General features: G+C 37.0%; 1 protein-coding gene across 1 annotated transcript in view; it reads right to left on the reverse strand.

Annotated features, from left to right (window-relative positions):
• Nucleotides 1-2,805: 2,805 nt before the first annotated feature.
• Nucleotides 2,806-16,218, reverse strand: part of LOC149085306 (NADPH oxidase 4-like) — a 73,889-nt gene continuing 60,476 nt past the window's right edge. The window contains exons 13-18 of the mRNA XM_089233249.1: nucleotides 13,175-13,277; nucleotides 10,396-10,515; nucleotides 7,403-7,514; nucleotides 7,220-7,297; nucleotides 5,065-5,165; nucleotides 2,806-4,878 (exon numbers count right to left, since the gene is read on the reverse strand). Coding sequence (XP_089089375.1) covers nucleotides 4,758-4,878; nucleotides 5,065-5,165; nucleotides 7,220-7,297; nucleotides 7,403-7,514; nucleotides 10,396-10,515; nucleotides 13,175-13,277 — 635 coding nt within the window. The 3' untranslated portion in view covers nucleotides 2,806-4,757. The remainder of the gene's footprint in view (nucleotides 4,879-5,064; nucleotides 5,166-7,219; nucleotides 7,298-7,402; nucleotides 7,515-10,395; nucleotides 10,516-13,174; nucleotides 13,278-16,218) is intronic.

Consider the following 16,218-nt stretch of genomic DNA (forward strand, 5'->3'; position numbering starts at 1 on the left):
GTCCGGGACGAACTAAGCCTCGAAAAAGCGGAAGAATGACTTCAGGAGAACGCGAAAAGACCTTTTTGAAAATGAGACCAAGCATTCTATTCGCTTTTTTGACCACCGCTGAACAATGTTCAGAAAACCTAAGCCGCTCGTCAATGAGAATTCCCAAATCGGTGGCCCTAATTGCATCCGGTATAGTGACACCATTCAACTCGTAAGAGAACCGTGGGTTGTTCGAACCAAAATGAGCGTCCATGCATAGGAACCCTTACATAGGAAGCTGTCATAGGGTTGACAGGGCTGCAGAAAGAGGCATCAAAAAGGTTCTCTGGTCCAGCTTCCGGCACAACAGACCCGCCTGCTCCCCCCTCCTCCGGTTGCGGCACTGCTCTCAGGAATCTTGGGCAGGTGAGGGAGGACCCTCGTTTTCATTGAATACCTCTCAAGAGATCCGCGCCTCATTTCAAACTCAAATATTTATTTCCCAGTTTGTAAAAAAACCACAATAGTCATCCTAAGCTAAGCCAATTGTGCCTCATAGTTATTTTATTCAAATGTCATTTTGTTTTCAACATGAAAAGAAAAATCTCTAGAAAAACTAATGGCTACATTGAAAAAGAAAACAAAGAAGTTGTAAATGAGAAATAAAAATAATTGGTTTTTTATTCAATACTTTAAAATATTTTCTGGCTCCTCTATCTTTTCACATAGTACACACAAGTTATTTTTTAAGCAAAACAAATTCAAATTATACATTTATATTGGAGCGAAAATGTAGACTACTAATAAGGAAACGAAATTTTATATTCACATTCAAAATATCAAAAAAAAGAAAAGAAAATGAATTTCAAAAAATTAATGTTCATTCTAACATAAAATGTTAGAAAGACGGAGTTAAAAAAGAGTGTTAATACTGGTTATAAGAGTTTAAATATTTCAATTATAAGGGAAATTTATAACATAACTTATAAATCTAAAATATGCATCTGGTTATAAATCAGTTCAAAAATAACAACTTTTCACCTTTTTTTTACTGACAGCTCACAATGTAAAAATAAAATCAATCATTTATTTTCAGGAAAATTTCGGAAGTATGTATATGACCATATATTAACCAGAGGTCTTCAACCTTTTTCCAGTCACGAGCTGGAAAACGAGCACCCTTACGGCAAGTTTGACATACGTATGCATGAAATTAAGACGATTTCAATCTTTGAATGCAATTTGTACAAGGTATTTAATTGGGATGTTGATTAAGAGTGCTCGCGAGCATGAAAACGTAGATGAGTATCGAGCACTCTGCGTGTTTCAGGGAGCGCCGTGGTGCTCGCAAACAACACTTTGAAGATGTCTGATCTAAATTATGTAAAACAAAATGTACATAATGTACTGTACTCATTGGTTTTTTTTTTTTTTTTTGGATTCATATTGATATCGATCATTTATATAAGTTTATCACACTAATGAGCATAATTGATAGCAGAATCAGAAACTAATTTGCTCTTTTGATGGTTGTCATCAAGTAATCAAGCATCATTTTGTTAAATTTACTCATATTTCTTGTAAAAGTAAATACTTAGATAAAAAGGTGTTTTATTTAAAATAAATCGATATACTATATAATGACAGGTCAGAAAATCTCGTGTTTACCCAGAAACTGGTAAATTAATATCCATTCCGTCTATCTCAGTTCACGTTGTCTACTAGTGGCTTAGATGAATGTCTTAAATGCTGGGTTTCTATCACCAAACGTAATTAAGACAATTTTTTTACACACTACTTATAGGTTTAAAATGTTCCGAAACTTATTTTATTACGGATTAATGTAGATAGAACCCGTTTTTTTGGTGTTTTCTTCGAAGTAACTACCCTGTGTAATTATGTATTTTTGCCACTTTTCATACAAAGATGTAAATGCGGATTGCAGTTTTTTTTTGTCACATCCTCCAGTGCCTCTGTCGCTGCACTTCTTTGGAACCTAAGAATCGTTGCGCCTTTTTAAGCAAATTCTTTATCAGAGGAAAAAGGAAAAAGTCATATGGCAAGATCAAGGGAATAAGTTGGTTGTTGAAGTGTCCTAATGTGATGTTTTGACAGGTTATCTGACACTAGGAGAGACCTTTCAGTCGGAAGACACCAGGAAGGTATGACACCAGGAAGGACACACAGGTCCTTCCTGGTGTCATATTACCTGTCAAAACATCACATTCCAGTACTTCCTCAACAAGCTTATTCCCCTGATCTTTCCCCATGCGAATTTTTTCTTTTTCCTCGCATAAAGAATTTGCTTAAGGGCAACGCTTTCTCAGGTCCCGAAGAAGTGCAGCAAGCAGCGACGAAGCCACAAGAGGATGTGACAAAAAAAAAATTGCAATCCACATTTACATCTTTGTATGAACAATTGCAAAAATGCATAATTGCACAGGGTAGTTACTTCGAAGGAAACACCAAATAAACAGGTTCTATTTGTATTCATTCTTCCGTAATAAAATAAGTTTCGGAACTTTCTGAACGAGTAGGATAACACTGACTATAGATTTTAGAAGACCACTGTCTTAACGCATGGGCCCACCACTCATGCACGGCACCAGTGCAAAGGGAGTCTCATGAAAACGAGATCTGATTGAAATTTTCGATAAGCATGTAAATTGGTAACTATGTATTTCAGGTATGTAAACAAGGCCGTAACTAGGATTTATGCCGCGCCAACAACTTTAAAATTCGATAATTTTATAACGGTGTTCTTTGTTCCCATCTAAAACTGTCGCCTCCTAAATTTTGCCGCCCGGGGCAGTTGCCCCTCTGTACCCCCCCCCCCCCCGTTTATATATACATATGTTGTGTTCTGTTAATGGACCGACAAACTCAGAGAATTGTTAGTAGGCATCAAGAGGAACAAATATTGCAATAGAACATGATGTCGCAAACCGCGTTGAGAGGGTGAAAATCGCAAAAAACGCATGCAGGCTCCGAGTCCAGAGGAGACAAAAAGTGGATGTAAGTTGATCGCTGAATGCGTTCGTGGGTTCGTTCAGCATATCTGACGTAAGCAGCGTCGCGAAACGCATGCGCTGGGGTAGGATCACGCGCTGCGGACAGCGTAAGTTAGCGCTATTGCGGTAGTAAGTACGTGTAGCAGTTACTTGTTTGTTTCAATGAGTATCGAGATGGCTGACTATACGAACGAAGAATACACTGATATGTATCTGATTTACGACCGAGCAGATGGCCGGTCGCAGTGCAGCGAGGCATATGGTTCATTCATGATGGTGCCCTGCCCATTTTTCCGCGAGAGGCATAATCACCTCGATGTTATATACCCAAGTAGGTGGATTGGACGAGCGAGACCCGTCGCTTGGCCTCCACGTTCACCTGATCTCAATCCGTGTGGCTGTTTCCTATGGGATCACCTTAAATCACTCGTTTATGCGACACCTGTGGACACACTGGAGGATCTCATAGCGCGGATTGTAGTCGCTGCAGCAGACGTCAAAAACATACCTGGTATCTTCGAGCGCGTCCGAGAATCGTTTTTACGTCGTTGTAGACTGTGCAATGACGTCAGCAGCCGCCACTTCCAACAACTCTTGTAATAATTAATCAAATAAATCTTTTTGTACTCATTAGTATACTTTTTGTTGTTCCAGCGTGACGTCGAAATCTGCATGCGTTTTTCACGATTTTCACCCTGTCAACGTGGTTTGTGACACTTGTGTTCCATTGCAAATTTTGTTCCTCTTGATGTCTACTAACAACCCTCTGAGTTTGTCGGTCCATTAACAGAACACCCTGTGTACAACCTTTCAGGTGTGGGAAGGGACGGCTCTTGGGCCGTGCAGCCGCACGGAGTGCCGCTCTAGGAGGGGTAACAAATCTGAGTCGAAAGGGTGACTTGTCGACCTAAAAAAACATGGTACGGGGCACCAAAAATAGGTTTTACACGGGTCGAAAATTTTTCTCGAGCCACCCGGGTATGAAGGTCTCAGAAAAATCTCTTTTCCTGGGTCCCACAATGCGCTTAAGATGGCCCTGGTTTGGGACTCTGTGGAGAAATTAAGTACACGCAAATCATTGAACACAGTCGACCCTGAGTGAATTTTAAGCAGTTGCAACTGATATTTGACAAGCACCCAGTTTCACCGGAAAATGTACGTACTCTAATTGAATCTGTGTCTCTTCTCGCGAAGCCATTATAGATATCAAGATATTAGAGGTAGAGGTGATCCCACCCATAAGTGGGTTAATGTCCCATAATGCGGTAATACTTTGGTAGTATGCAAGCTCAGTATGATGAACATTTGCATAACAGCGTGATTCAAAAAAAAGTTCCATAAGATTTTGATAAATAACTACATAGCTATATTTTAAATTAAAAAAGAAATACACATGATGAACAAACTGATGGATATGTACAAATGCTATATGATCTTTGGCTAACACAATGCTTAATTAACTGATTATGTACCTATATACAATATATCACTCACAAGATGAAACTCAATAAAGATCCATAAGCTCTGTGCTGACTTCTTGATATCACATATACGTGGAACTATCAATGATAAAGTAAGGCTTGCCCATGTGGAAGAGAATACTCATCAACATGATTAAAAAATATAAAATACAACCTCGCATTCGTTTATATACACTCTTAAATCATCTATATGAAATAATTTTTCACGACTTGATTACAACTTAAACATTCTGATGACAATTATACCAAACTTTGGTAAAATATTAAAGCAATAAACTGGTTAGTATAACAGCAATCAAGAAAATAGTTCATGGTAAAATGAAAACCTATGATTTTTGAGAGCATCACTGTTTAAAATCTTTTCAACTTCATCATTAAGAGACTTTGGTCCACAACAAAAAATTCCAGCTCTGCATCTACATGAAGCAGTATAAAATTTTAATCAAAAATGATATTTAGTGTGCAAATCATTAAGATTTACAATCTTTCATAAGTATTTTGAATTACACATGATTAAAAATGAATTTATTAAGCGATAAAGAACAATAAGAACAATTTTAATATTATTCCATAAACAACAGGGTGTAATTAGATGAACATACCTTTTATAATTTTTAGCCCAGTTTTTAAACAAAGAAAGAAATACTGGTCTTCCGTGGATCAATCTTGTTTTGATAAATGGAAATGAGTTTCCAAGAGTTTTCTGTGTGTGATAAAAAATACATTTTTTTCAGTGATGAATCTAAAGATCACAAAATGTGCACATACAAAAAAAAAAATCTTGTTTGAATTTGAAATTATATCCCTGCATCGCATTGTTGAAGAGACTATTTTTTTGTAGGAAAACATAAATAAGAATACTAAATCATTGTGTTGCAAAGAGACAGAGTGTGTGTGTGTGAGATTATAATTATTACATTGTAAGAATATTCTAATCTACAGCCTCAAATTCCTAGTTTTACATCAAATATGGTGCCATTCTTCTAGTAAATATACACTACGATTGGTGGCATCTCTCAAGTTATTGAAAATTTTTAGAAATATACAGGGTGGTGACTATCAACCACCCAATAATTCTACACGTGGTTCCTTGTGAAAAACTAATACGGAAAAGTGTTTCCAGTTTTTTGGTTTGACCCATAATTAATGAGTTCTAACGCTTTAAAAATTGATGACGTCACTTCAAAATCCTGCCAAATTCACCAGTCGTGCACCAAACGTATTACTTGGCGTTTTTAGAAGTGATAAAAATATATTAACCCCCACACAGAAATCCAGAAAACGAAAGAGATATAAACACCAAGTTTTTTTTCCTCACACTTTCAGTCGCCATCTTGACAAACACTGAAATGGCAGCCGAAGAAAGAGCATTAGTGCTACCTGTCGGCACCTGCGTGAAACTCGAGATTTGGCTCTTTCTACCTATACATTATTCGATCAAAACGAATTAAAAGCTGAATAGTTATGATTTTTTTTAAATCAGATGATTCTTTTTGAAACACGCTGTATTTTTAATGAAGTGCCCCTAAAATAATTGCCCAGGTGTGAAATGTTCAGGAACACTGACACATTAGAAATACAGAGCATATTCCTGTTTTATTCATTTTTCTATTGCACATGTTCTTTGCACATATTGGTGTAATTTCTTCCAATATTTGCATGTTCTCACGAGGAAGAGGCTCCACAGAACAACACTTTGTAGATTATACTATAAGTCAACTGTATACCTGTGCTATCCTGTTCGACCCTTCATTTTCAGCATTTTATATATTATGTTTACCTATTAGACATGAGCAGAGCCGGATTAACGCATATGAAGGCCCTAAGCACACAAGTGATTTTGGTGCCCCATTTACTTTTAACCTTAACGCATGACCCAGGACCTCATGACAATTAGATCTGTTTACAATTTTCACGAACAAGCGTGTAAATTGGTAAGAAATTATTTTTAGGGGGGGGGGGGGTCGATTCAGAAAAATCATTTCACTCAAGGCCCACGTTTTCACATGATCCCACGGCTTGGGAACATCGATTTCCGGGAGGCCTCATGACAATTTAATCTGGTTAAAGTTTTGGAATGAGTAAGTATGGAAATTAAGTAAGGTAATAAGGTAGGCAGGTATTTATAGCTAAGTGGGGGGGGGGGGGGATTCAGAAAAATTTGTTTTACCCGGATGCCTATGATGCTGTTGAGACAGCTCTGGGCTTACGGTACTTTATTGAAATACAGCAAAATTTCGATTCAAATACTGAGCATTGACACAAGTTCTTGTTTGCAATTAACTTAGTTTCTCTGCTTTTGCGTCAACCTCAGGGCCGCAACTAGAAACTAAAATTTACCCTGTTACTTAGGGGAATCTGTATCCATTTTGGCGCCTCCTCTCCACAATTTTTAACGAAAAAATAGTAAACTCGGTACCCTTCTTGGTTCACAGCCTGCGCACCAGACCCCCCTGTCCTCACACAATTAGTTGCAATCCTATTCAATCTTTCGATAAAGATATTCGACTCTACAATCAAGTGCTCTTAAAGTTTTAGAATTTTCAACCGGATAGTTGATGCTGGGGGAAAAAATTAAAATTAAAAAAAGTACTACTTTTGTGGTTCCCCTTTTCTCTTGATGCCCTAAGCACGTGCTTATTTTGCTAAATGGTTAATCCGGCCCTGGACATGAGTATACAAGCAAATAAAAATCATTCAAAGAAACAAGTTAATCAAAGAACTGTAGAGTCAAAAGTATCAAAAGACTAAACATACCTTCATATTCCGTATTCCATGATATCTTGTTAAATAGAATTGAAAGTCAAACATGTCTGGTTTATTATTATTCCATGACTGAAAAATAGAAGAAAAATCAGCATACTAAATCATGAATCTTGTACGCATTCAGTAGATCACATTATAGAAGTAAATTGATCAAAGATGAGATTGAATATTTACTTTTCTGGAGACCTCACTCATAAGACTTGAAAAGCAACAGAATGTTTCTATCTCTTTACAGATCCACAGTAAGTGTAAACGTTTCAGAGTAAATGAATCATCACAACCTACTCTAAAGAAAAGCAGAAAGAAATGTTACTTATAATAAATAACATATCGAAATAGGATATAAAGTCGTTTGACGTCACACGGGCAACGCATCACTCCACTTACCGAGTAATTTTTTGGAAATACCAATTGTCCTCTAGGTATTTAGAGCATTATTTAGACAGCACTAGCATTAGAACAATGCTACTAAACTCCTGAGAATACGTCAACCCACTCCGCTTAAGGTGTCACTTTTGTGAAAGAACTCTTTCAAAAATTACCATTCAAATCGGAAACTCTTCGTACAATATACACGATAAGTTCAACGTTCACTCTTACCACGTCAAAGATTTACCTAACAATTCAAGCAGAAAGCCACTGAAGCCTCCACCCCCCATCTTTCACTGCAGGCTTGTTGACAGATTCTTTAAACACTGGGCTACTTCTTATTTGGGAATGGTCCAGCGGGAATTTTGTTTTTCTTGGCGAGTTGTGGTTCTTGGTCAGGCAGGTGTCCATGGCAGGAGTTGACAGTTGTTTTTTTTTTTGTTTTTGTTCTTTTAGAGAGAAAAAAAACGTTTAGTTCGAGCTGTTCAATATTTTTGTTGACTTCTTGATGTTTTAAACAAAAGCAGGACGATTGGAAATCATCTGAAACTCTACGTGTTCATCCTATAGTCAAAATGTTCTACAAATTCGAAAAAAAAAAGTTCGTTCACCTTTAAAGACAAAGCAGCGTTACGGTGGAGTAATATGAAAAATCGAATTATTAATCAATGTCTCTGCTACATAATTACGCATTTCAATTCGTAAATTTTTCCGCTTGTTTATGGAAACCAAAGTATTGTCTTCTTGTATGGCAGTTTAATTCTTTCGGAAAATCATAAATGAAAATAATATATTCTTTATCGTTGAAAAAAAAATACTGCGGGTTTTGTTTGTATGGAATTGATAGTTGCATGGTGAGTCTTTGTCTTCAGAGTCGTCTTAACGCGTTGACCCACCCGGGCACTGCACGGGGCCTCACAGAAAAGAAAACCGATTGAAAGTTTCGAAAATTCACCAGGTAGGGTTTTAGAAAAATCACTTGTCCCGGGGGGCCTATGTTGCTCTTGAGACAGCCTTGTCTGTCTGTTGTGCATTTTAGTCCCGATACAAATTTTCTTAACATTAATTGATTAAGAAAACTCGAGTAATCAATTTTCATGACTGAACATCGTTTCAATAACTAAAATTTGTTTTTTTTCTGCGTGAATGCATCAATAGAGAGACAGGAATCAGCGCGAACATGGCTTACTCCGTTTAAGGAGTCACTCCACTTACGAAGTTATATTCTTGGTTTCCCAAGAGTGACTTATTAACGAGATTTGACTGAATACGGGGTGCATAGCAAAAACAGGGGCCATATGGCATTTCACTGGCGAACCGTTGTTCCTAGAGGTATATTATCCAATTAGAAAAAGTTTCCAAATAACGTGTAATACTCAGATATGTCATTCATGTTTCAAGGGGTTGTAAAATTATTAAAATAACAAATAAACTTTTTATACTGTCTCCGTGTGCCCGAAATCCCAATAATAAAGTTGTTGCCCTGTCTCTCCTGATATCAACAAAAAAATTCCATGCTTCAAAGTGCACTATTAACTGAGATATTAGAAATCGAAAAACGGAGGAAAGTTGGGAAAAAACAACCCTAAATTCAGAAAAACCGTTTTACCCGCATTTAACGCTGTTTTTTTTTTCCAAATTTCCTCCGTTTTTCGAATTCGAATATCTCAGTGAATATTGCATTTGGAAACATGGAACTTTTTTTTTGTTGGCATCAGAAGAGACAGGGCAACAACTTTTTAACTGGGTTTTGGGGCACACGGGGAATATATAGAAAGTTAATTTTTTTATTTTAATAACTATACACACAGAAAACCCCTTGAAACATGAACGACATACCTGAGTACTACACGTTATTTGGATACTTCTTCTTATTGAAAGTATGCCTGTAGGATCAACGGTTTGCCAGTAAAATGCCATGCTCCCTGTATATACTTCGACAACAAAATCAACACAAAAACCCATTTCCAGTAAAATTGCCAAATTTCTTTATAAGTATAATAACATGGCCATACTTACATGTGTATGACTGTACTAATTCTCTAACAGTGAAATATGTGTGGCCAAAAAGTGAAACATCTTTAGGGTGTCACAATTAGCCTTAGTATCTTGGGGGAGGGGGGGGGGGTTCTGTGCCCTGGCTGCCGGATCAATAAAGCCATGACTTTTACGTCTTTTCGTCCTTTGTCTGCTCGTTCAACACCCCAGAGGCATAAAAATGCAAGCTTGACCAAGGCTGACCAAGTATCCAGTTGCAGCCTGTGGCAGAGATGCAGCAAGATATACGTGTAACCTCTAATCTCATTTTGAAGGCCACTGCTGTATAACGAGTGTTTAATAATATTTAAATTCGTGGAAAGTCATACACACTTCAAGTAAACTTGATAATGATATATATAATAAATTCATAAAATTTATTTTTGTTTTCCTTTTTCTTAAAATAATTCTTTCTTTTTGCATGCATATATATATAAGCATTCTGCCAAGATATACAAATTATATAACTCCATTGTTAAATGAACACAAAAAGTACAAGCTTTGCTGTATCAATACTATGGATAGTTATGTGTACATTACAATGTATTTTGATCATCAACTTCGCCACACTTTTCTCTTTGCTATGTTACAAAAAGTAATGATGGGAAATGTATTTTTCTCCTTTTCTCTTTCAAAACAATCACATTAAAAATTCGAAATTAAAGTCAAGTTTTAGTTAAATCTGTTGTCAATGTGATTAATTTGATATGCATACCACTTTGATGTTTACTACTAGTCTAAAGAGAAAAAGTACTACAAACCTGAGAAAATTCAAAATGGCAGCAAATGGAGTGATGCCAATTCCACCAGCAATGCAAATGCTTACAGAATGTTTCAATACATTTTCCATGCAACTCCCATATGGTCCATCTAAACTTATTCTGAGAAAAATTATTATTAATACTAGTATAAAAAATGAAAAATTTTATCTATTAAATAACTAAACTAGCGAGAATAATGAAATGTACCCAATGCATACAATATCTTTGAAGCTCGGATATTCTATAGCTATTGCAATAAGATCCCACTATAGTAATATAAGTTAAGCACAACACATATAAAGTGTTCAAAGATGATTATTCTTTTTTTTCTCTCTCTCATGATAGGAATTTAACAAAACGCATGGATACTGCACTTGATGAAATTAAGCATAATATATATTATTACCGTCAACTGGGGTGACTTTGCCTCGTTTTAAAATTTTTCATACAACCCGTTTTTTGAGCCGAAAATAAAATTTTTATGTTTGGTTCATGGTTCATAGATACCATTTATGTAGTTTTTATTATAATGGGTAACCCCCCCCCCCCTCCCTTTTTTCAATGAAAAAATAGAAACAGGGTGGGCAAAGTCGCCCAGCACATAATGGGGTGACTTTGCCCACCACCTGATTTGTGTATATAACAAAGATGTGAGTGAATTTGGGGCAATGTGACCACCACGGGGAATCAAGAGAACCGCAATGACAACAGAAATAACGCAAAATAATACAATGAAATTTTATTTTTAAAACTTATGTCCATGAAACATTACGATAAAATAGAAAAATACGCGTGTTAAAATGGAAATTAGGTAAATGATATGCATTAAAAATTCATTTTCTATTATAAGGATGTAAGCTTTCTAGAAAAAAATTAATTTAAAATTTGAAATTGCCAAGAGAACGAAGGAGAAATAAGAAAAAAAAAAATTGAAGGAACCGATGGTTTCACTGCAATATACGTTAGCATACACAGAAAACAACTTAACATAGTACAAAACTACAAGTACATATTATCTTTAGAAAATACGTTAAATCTAATATTGAATGAGTTGAAAAAAATCCGGAATGAAAAGTAAACATAAGAGTTAACGCAGTAAAAGCTTCAGGTTGAATGGTTCCCCCAGACATTTCATGAGGCCACCCAGGAACAAATCATGAATAAAGTCAAGCTATTTTCTATGCACAGGGTGGGCAAAAAGTCCGTAGAAACTTTAAAAAGGAATGAAAACCGGAAAAATAAACGAAATAAAAAACGGTTTGCAGGTTTAACATCACTAGGTCACGGGAATTTTTTTAAGACAGGGGGGAAAACTCAAAACAGCCGATAGGTGGCACTGGTACGAGCGACTTCGGTGGAAATATGCAAATGAGACGGTTATAAGAACTTCGTTCCTAATCCACAACCAGTTCACCGTTGTAAATCGTGTATGTGGACCTCCTGCACTCTGCCGTAGCTAGATTTGTGACTCACCTGCAATGTGTTATCCCCTGTGGTGGTGGTCATTTGGAATGCATACTGCTGTAATAAACGATTTGGAGGCATTCTGTACGTTATTTGCGTATCTTTTCTTTGACTTGTGTACGTCAGCGCCACCTATCGGCTAATTTTTTAGTGTTTTTCCCTGTCTTAAAAAAATTCCCGTGACCTAGCGATGCTAACCCTGTAAATCGTTTTTTATTTCGGTTATTTTTCCGGTTTTTATGAATATTTAGAGTTTCTTCGGACTTTTTGCCCACCCTGTATATTGATTCTTACTTGAGTGAGAATCTCGTATTTAAAATAAACTTCTGTGTTTTTGTTTCACGCAGGTGAATAGTTTCAATTCTACTGACGTTATAAGATTACATCCATTTAAACCTTATAAGTTGGTACTTTGAGGCAAAATGACAATTTGAAAATGAGCAAAGTGATCCCCCCCCCACCCCGAAATTTTCTGTGGAAGCCTGGGGTGGCATATATTGCCCACTAAAATAAAAATCTTCCGGTAAGGTGCAAAATCAAAATTCCAATTGCTTTACAATCTTCACATTACAGCTACTACATAATAATAACTGATAGGACTCCTCTGGTTATCAAAAAGGCTGCACAAAAGAAAGTTTGAGGTCTTCAAATTTTCCTTGATATTGAATCTCGTTGAAAAACCGGCGTATTAGCGATATCCATTATCAGGAAATGCCTCCAAACCTCAGGTCGTCTCATTTACATGTAAAGCAAATGCCTTGACGACGGCAGCGCCACAAACGATCAATCAAGTAAGTTTCACACCACCAGAAAACATTTTTTTTTCAAAACTGAGCAAAGTCATCCCAGTTGACGGTATAATTATTGTTTTCTAATATCCAAAAGAGTAAAGAGATTTTTAAAATTAAAATATGGGATACGTTTTTCTCTCAGCATGCATTAATAATTTTATTTGATTATCTAAATTTGTAACATTTACCTGTTGTTTTTTCAAGCAGGATCAATGAATTTTGCTTGTCTTTTACAAATGAAATAAAAATTTACTTTACATGATTTTTAATTTTATATGATTTCTAATTACCTTGTGTGAAATATTGATTTATAATTTTCTTCCAAGCATGTGATTCAGAAAAATAATTTCATAAGAGTTCAGCCACCTTTGTTGACCAATTTGCCTGTTGTGGCTTTTGAAATTGTATTTGTATTCATTAAGCAGAAAAAATATTATGAAACATTATTTAAATCTTTAAATCACAATAAATTTGTGAAGAAATTTATAAGAATTTCCAAAATAGCTTATCACTAAAGTAATTACTTAGTCTTTGTCACCACTGAAAACGGCAGAGGACATAGAGAACGAGAAATATAAGAACTTTCATCATCAGCAATACCAAAACATGTATGGTTTTGAAGTCTGCCTGAAGGTAAAAAAAAAAAATCATGAAAAAAAATATATACCATCAAATCTCCATACTATCAAGCAATTTTTAATGCTGAGAACTTTTTTTTCTGTTTTAAGTTACTAAAAATTGAATTACCATTCCATGAAATGCTTCCATATATTTACAATAATCAAAAAACAAGGGTGAAAGCAAATATTTGATTAAAGTTTCTGAGAATCATACAAAAATGAAGAGAAAATGAACATTGTTTGAAGATACATTAGATAAAAGTAAAATGAAGGGTGGTTATAAATGAAACTGACACTACTCAGACTTATGTAGCGCCCATTCAGATGGAGGTATTTTGATGAAACTTGGTATATAGGACATGGTGTGCATTATGATACTCCGGCCCGCCTCTAGAGGCATCCGGGAACAAATTGTTGGGTCGATGTACGAGAGCAATCCACCCAGCACGAGAGGCTTGTTGAGATCGCAACTCGCGATTTTAAGTCTTTACGTTGCCAAAGTCCAACTCGCACCAAAATGGCAAGGGTCAAATAAAATTTTCTTGGGATCATGAGTGCAACTCGCACTAAATGGCAACATCTCCACTGAAGCCCGAAACTCAAAACCTTATTTATATACTATTTCGGTATGATCCTTACCCGGTAGTGCAATTTGTACCATACCCGAGTTTATCCCTTTCGTTCACCCGACTGGGAGTAATTTGAATTCAAATATTCGCTGAATGTGTTACACTTTCTACAGCACTCCAAGACAATTTTATTTACACATTTTCTGAGCATAAAGTGCTCAGTTAGTCACGACACACATATTTATATATTTACAATAACTTAAGTGTCAAAGTTTTCGCTCGGAACTTCGTAGTTAATTAAAGCCTTGGTTCTTCACTCTATTCCAGATTTCCTTGTAGAATAGACACCAGTTCTTCCTCTTGTATTTCTTCCCGTACGCCATAGATATTATTCTAGGGGTTTCCCTTTCGCCTTAGGCTGCGAGTAGAGCGAAGAGGTAATCGATACGAGAATTACGACTAGAAAAAAAAATGCATAGCAGTGGAGGAAGAGACCCCCGCACATAGCAAAAGAGAAGGAGGATAGAGAAAATGGCAGGAGGGGTTCTGAACGGTAGTGGTGGTGATGATGATGATCCCTCCACGGGAGAGGGAAAGAAAAAAGGGAGAAACGGGCCAATCAGCAGATAGTGAAAGTCGGCAGATCGAGGTGAAAACAAACCGAACTGTTCAAGTCGCGAACCTCGTTGAGTGGCGTTTTTCTCTTCTTTGTCTCGCTGCTCGAGTATGTGAAGTGTAGAACAAAACAATATAATTGTTTTCGTCGCTAGTCTGTATTATGCGTTGACGTACCTCGTGGTCGCCTCACTATGTGTTCAGCCATAGACGCGGTAAACCTCTCTTGGAGTTCGTTCTTCTTTAGTTCTCCCAATAACCTCGCTACTTCTTCCTCTTCAGAAGTTTCCACGATTACTGTCCTGGTCTTTGTTTGCCAGCTATCTCGAATCTTAATGTTCATTTTTGTCGGATCGAAACTCTTTCACAAATCCTCGAACGTATTTTTGCTCCCTGTGCTTGACTTGATATAAATCAAGTTCCAACCTTTAGGTACTTTCCCCTTCTTTTTCCTCTCTACTTCTTCCTTGCCTTAATTTCTTCCTGCTCCCTTATTATATCAGCAAAATTTACCGTTTTTTCAACATTACTCTTAGGTTGCGGTTATAGTGGAGCGAAGAGATACGAGTTCCAAGAATCGCGACAGGAAGAAAATATGTATAGGGTACAGAAAGAGACGTCTGCGCATACTAAAAAGCCCCGTTCACATGGGAAATAGAAAAAAACCCGCTTCAAGAATTTTCACCAACGACTGCACTCCATTTCTTTCCTTACGAAGGAAAAAAGTCGTCAAGCGGGTGCTAGAACTCCCAATGCTTCCGTAATATTTGCCCATGTGAACGGGGCTAAAGAGAAAGACAATAGAGAAAATAGCCAGAGGGGTTCTGAAATGTAAGTGTGTGAGGATGATGCCTCCGCAGAAGAGGGAGAGAAATAAGGGGGGGGGGAACCAAATAATCAGCAGATAGCGAAAATTCCTACCTCGATGTGAAAACAAACACCGTTCTTCGAATACCGCACCTCATCGAGTGCCTATTTCGCTTCCTCTCGAGTATGTGAGAAGTTGAACAAACGTCGCTAGTCGCTATTCTGCACTCCCGTACCTAGTGGTCACCTCACTATGTGCTCAGCCTTAGGTGTACTCGGTTAAAGGAATGGCCTTCCCTTTCTCTCTTCAGCCATGAGTCTTGCCACTAAACACATAGCTATTTCGAATGTCTATCTACACATTCCCAGTTCGATCTTCTGAAAATCAAAGCTCTTCTACTTTATTTTGTATCACGTCGTGCAGACGAAATAATCTCACTGTATTAATTTCCCCTCTTTCTATCCCACTCTCCATCATCTTGTCATAATCGCACTCACACACTCTGTCCCCCATAGCGAAACCACAAACCACTCTTAAACACATAAATACATTAGAAGCAACACGTCGAGTTTCTCTTTCCCCTTGCCAGGAATTCTACAACACATTTTTCTTGTACTGAGAAGCGTACAATATTGCGTAATATGAACACATTTATCTCACAACAGAAGTCACGTTTTCATTCACGTGCCTCTGAGTCAAAACCCTTGATAGATATCAGATGATTGCTTTCAACCAATAGCAGGTTTTTTCCACCGACTTGGTGTGAAAACACACGATGCTTTTTCAGTAAAGAGATTCTAGGATTTTGTCGGCTAACATGTCACGTTTGAGTATGCTGTAACTCTCTCTCTCTCTCTCTCTCTCTCTCTCTTCTACCCCTGGTTGAGGGCCCCTAATGATGACTGGTGGGTGAAAGAAATCATCGTTAAGACCTCTCATGGAGGAGAGGTATGGGT

Source organism: Pholcus phalangioides, unplaced genomic scaffold (genome assembly GCF_987345545.1).
Source record: "Pholcus phalangioides strain wild (caught in Gottingen) unplaced genomic scaffold, Ppha-v1.0 ptg000007l_1, whole genome shotgun sequence".
In the NCBI taxonomy this organism is placed as follows: Eukaryota; Metazoa; Arthropoda; class Arachnida; order Araneae; family Pholcidae; genus Pholcus; species Pholcus phalangioides.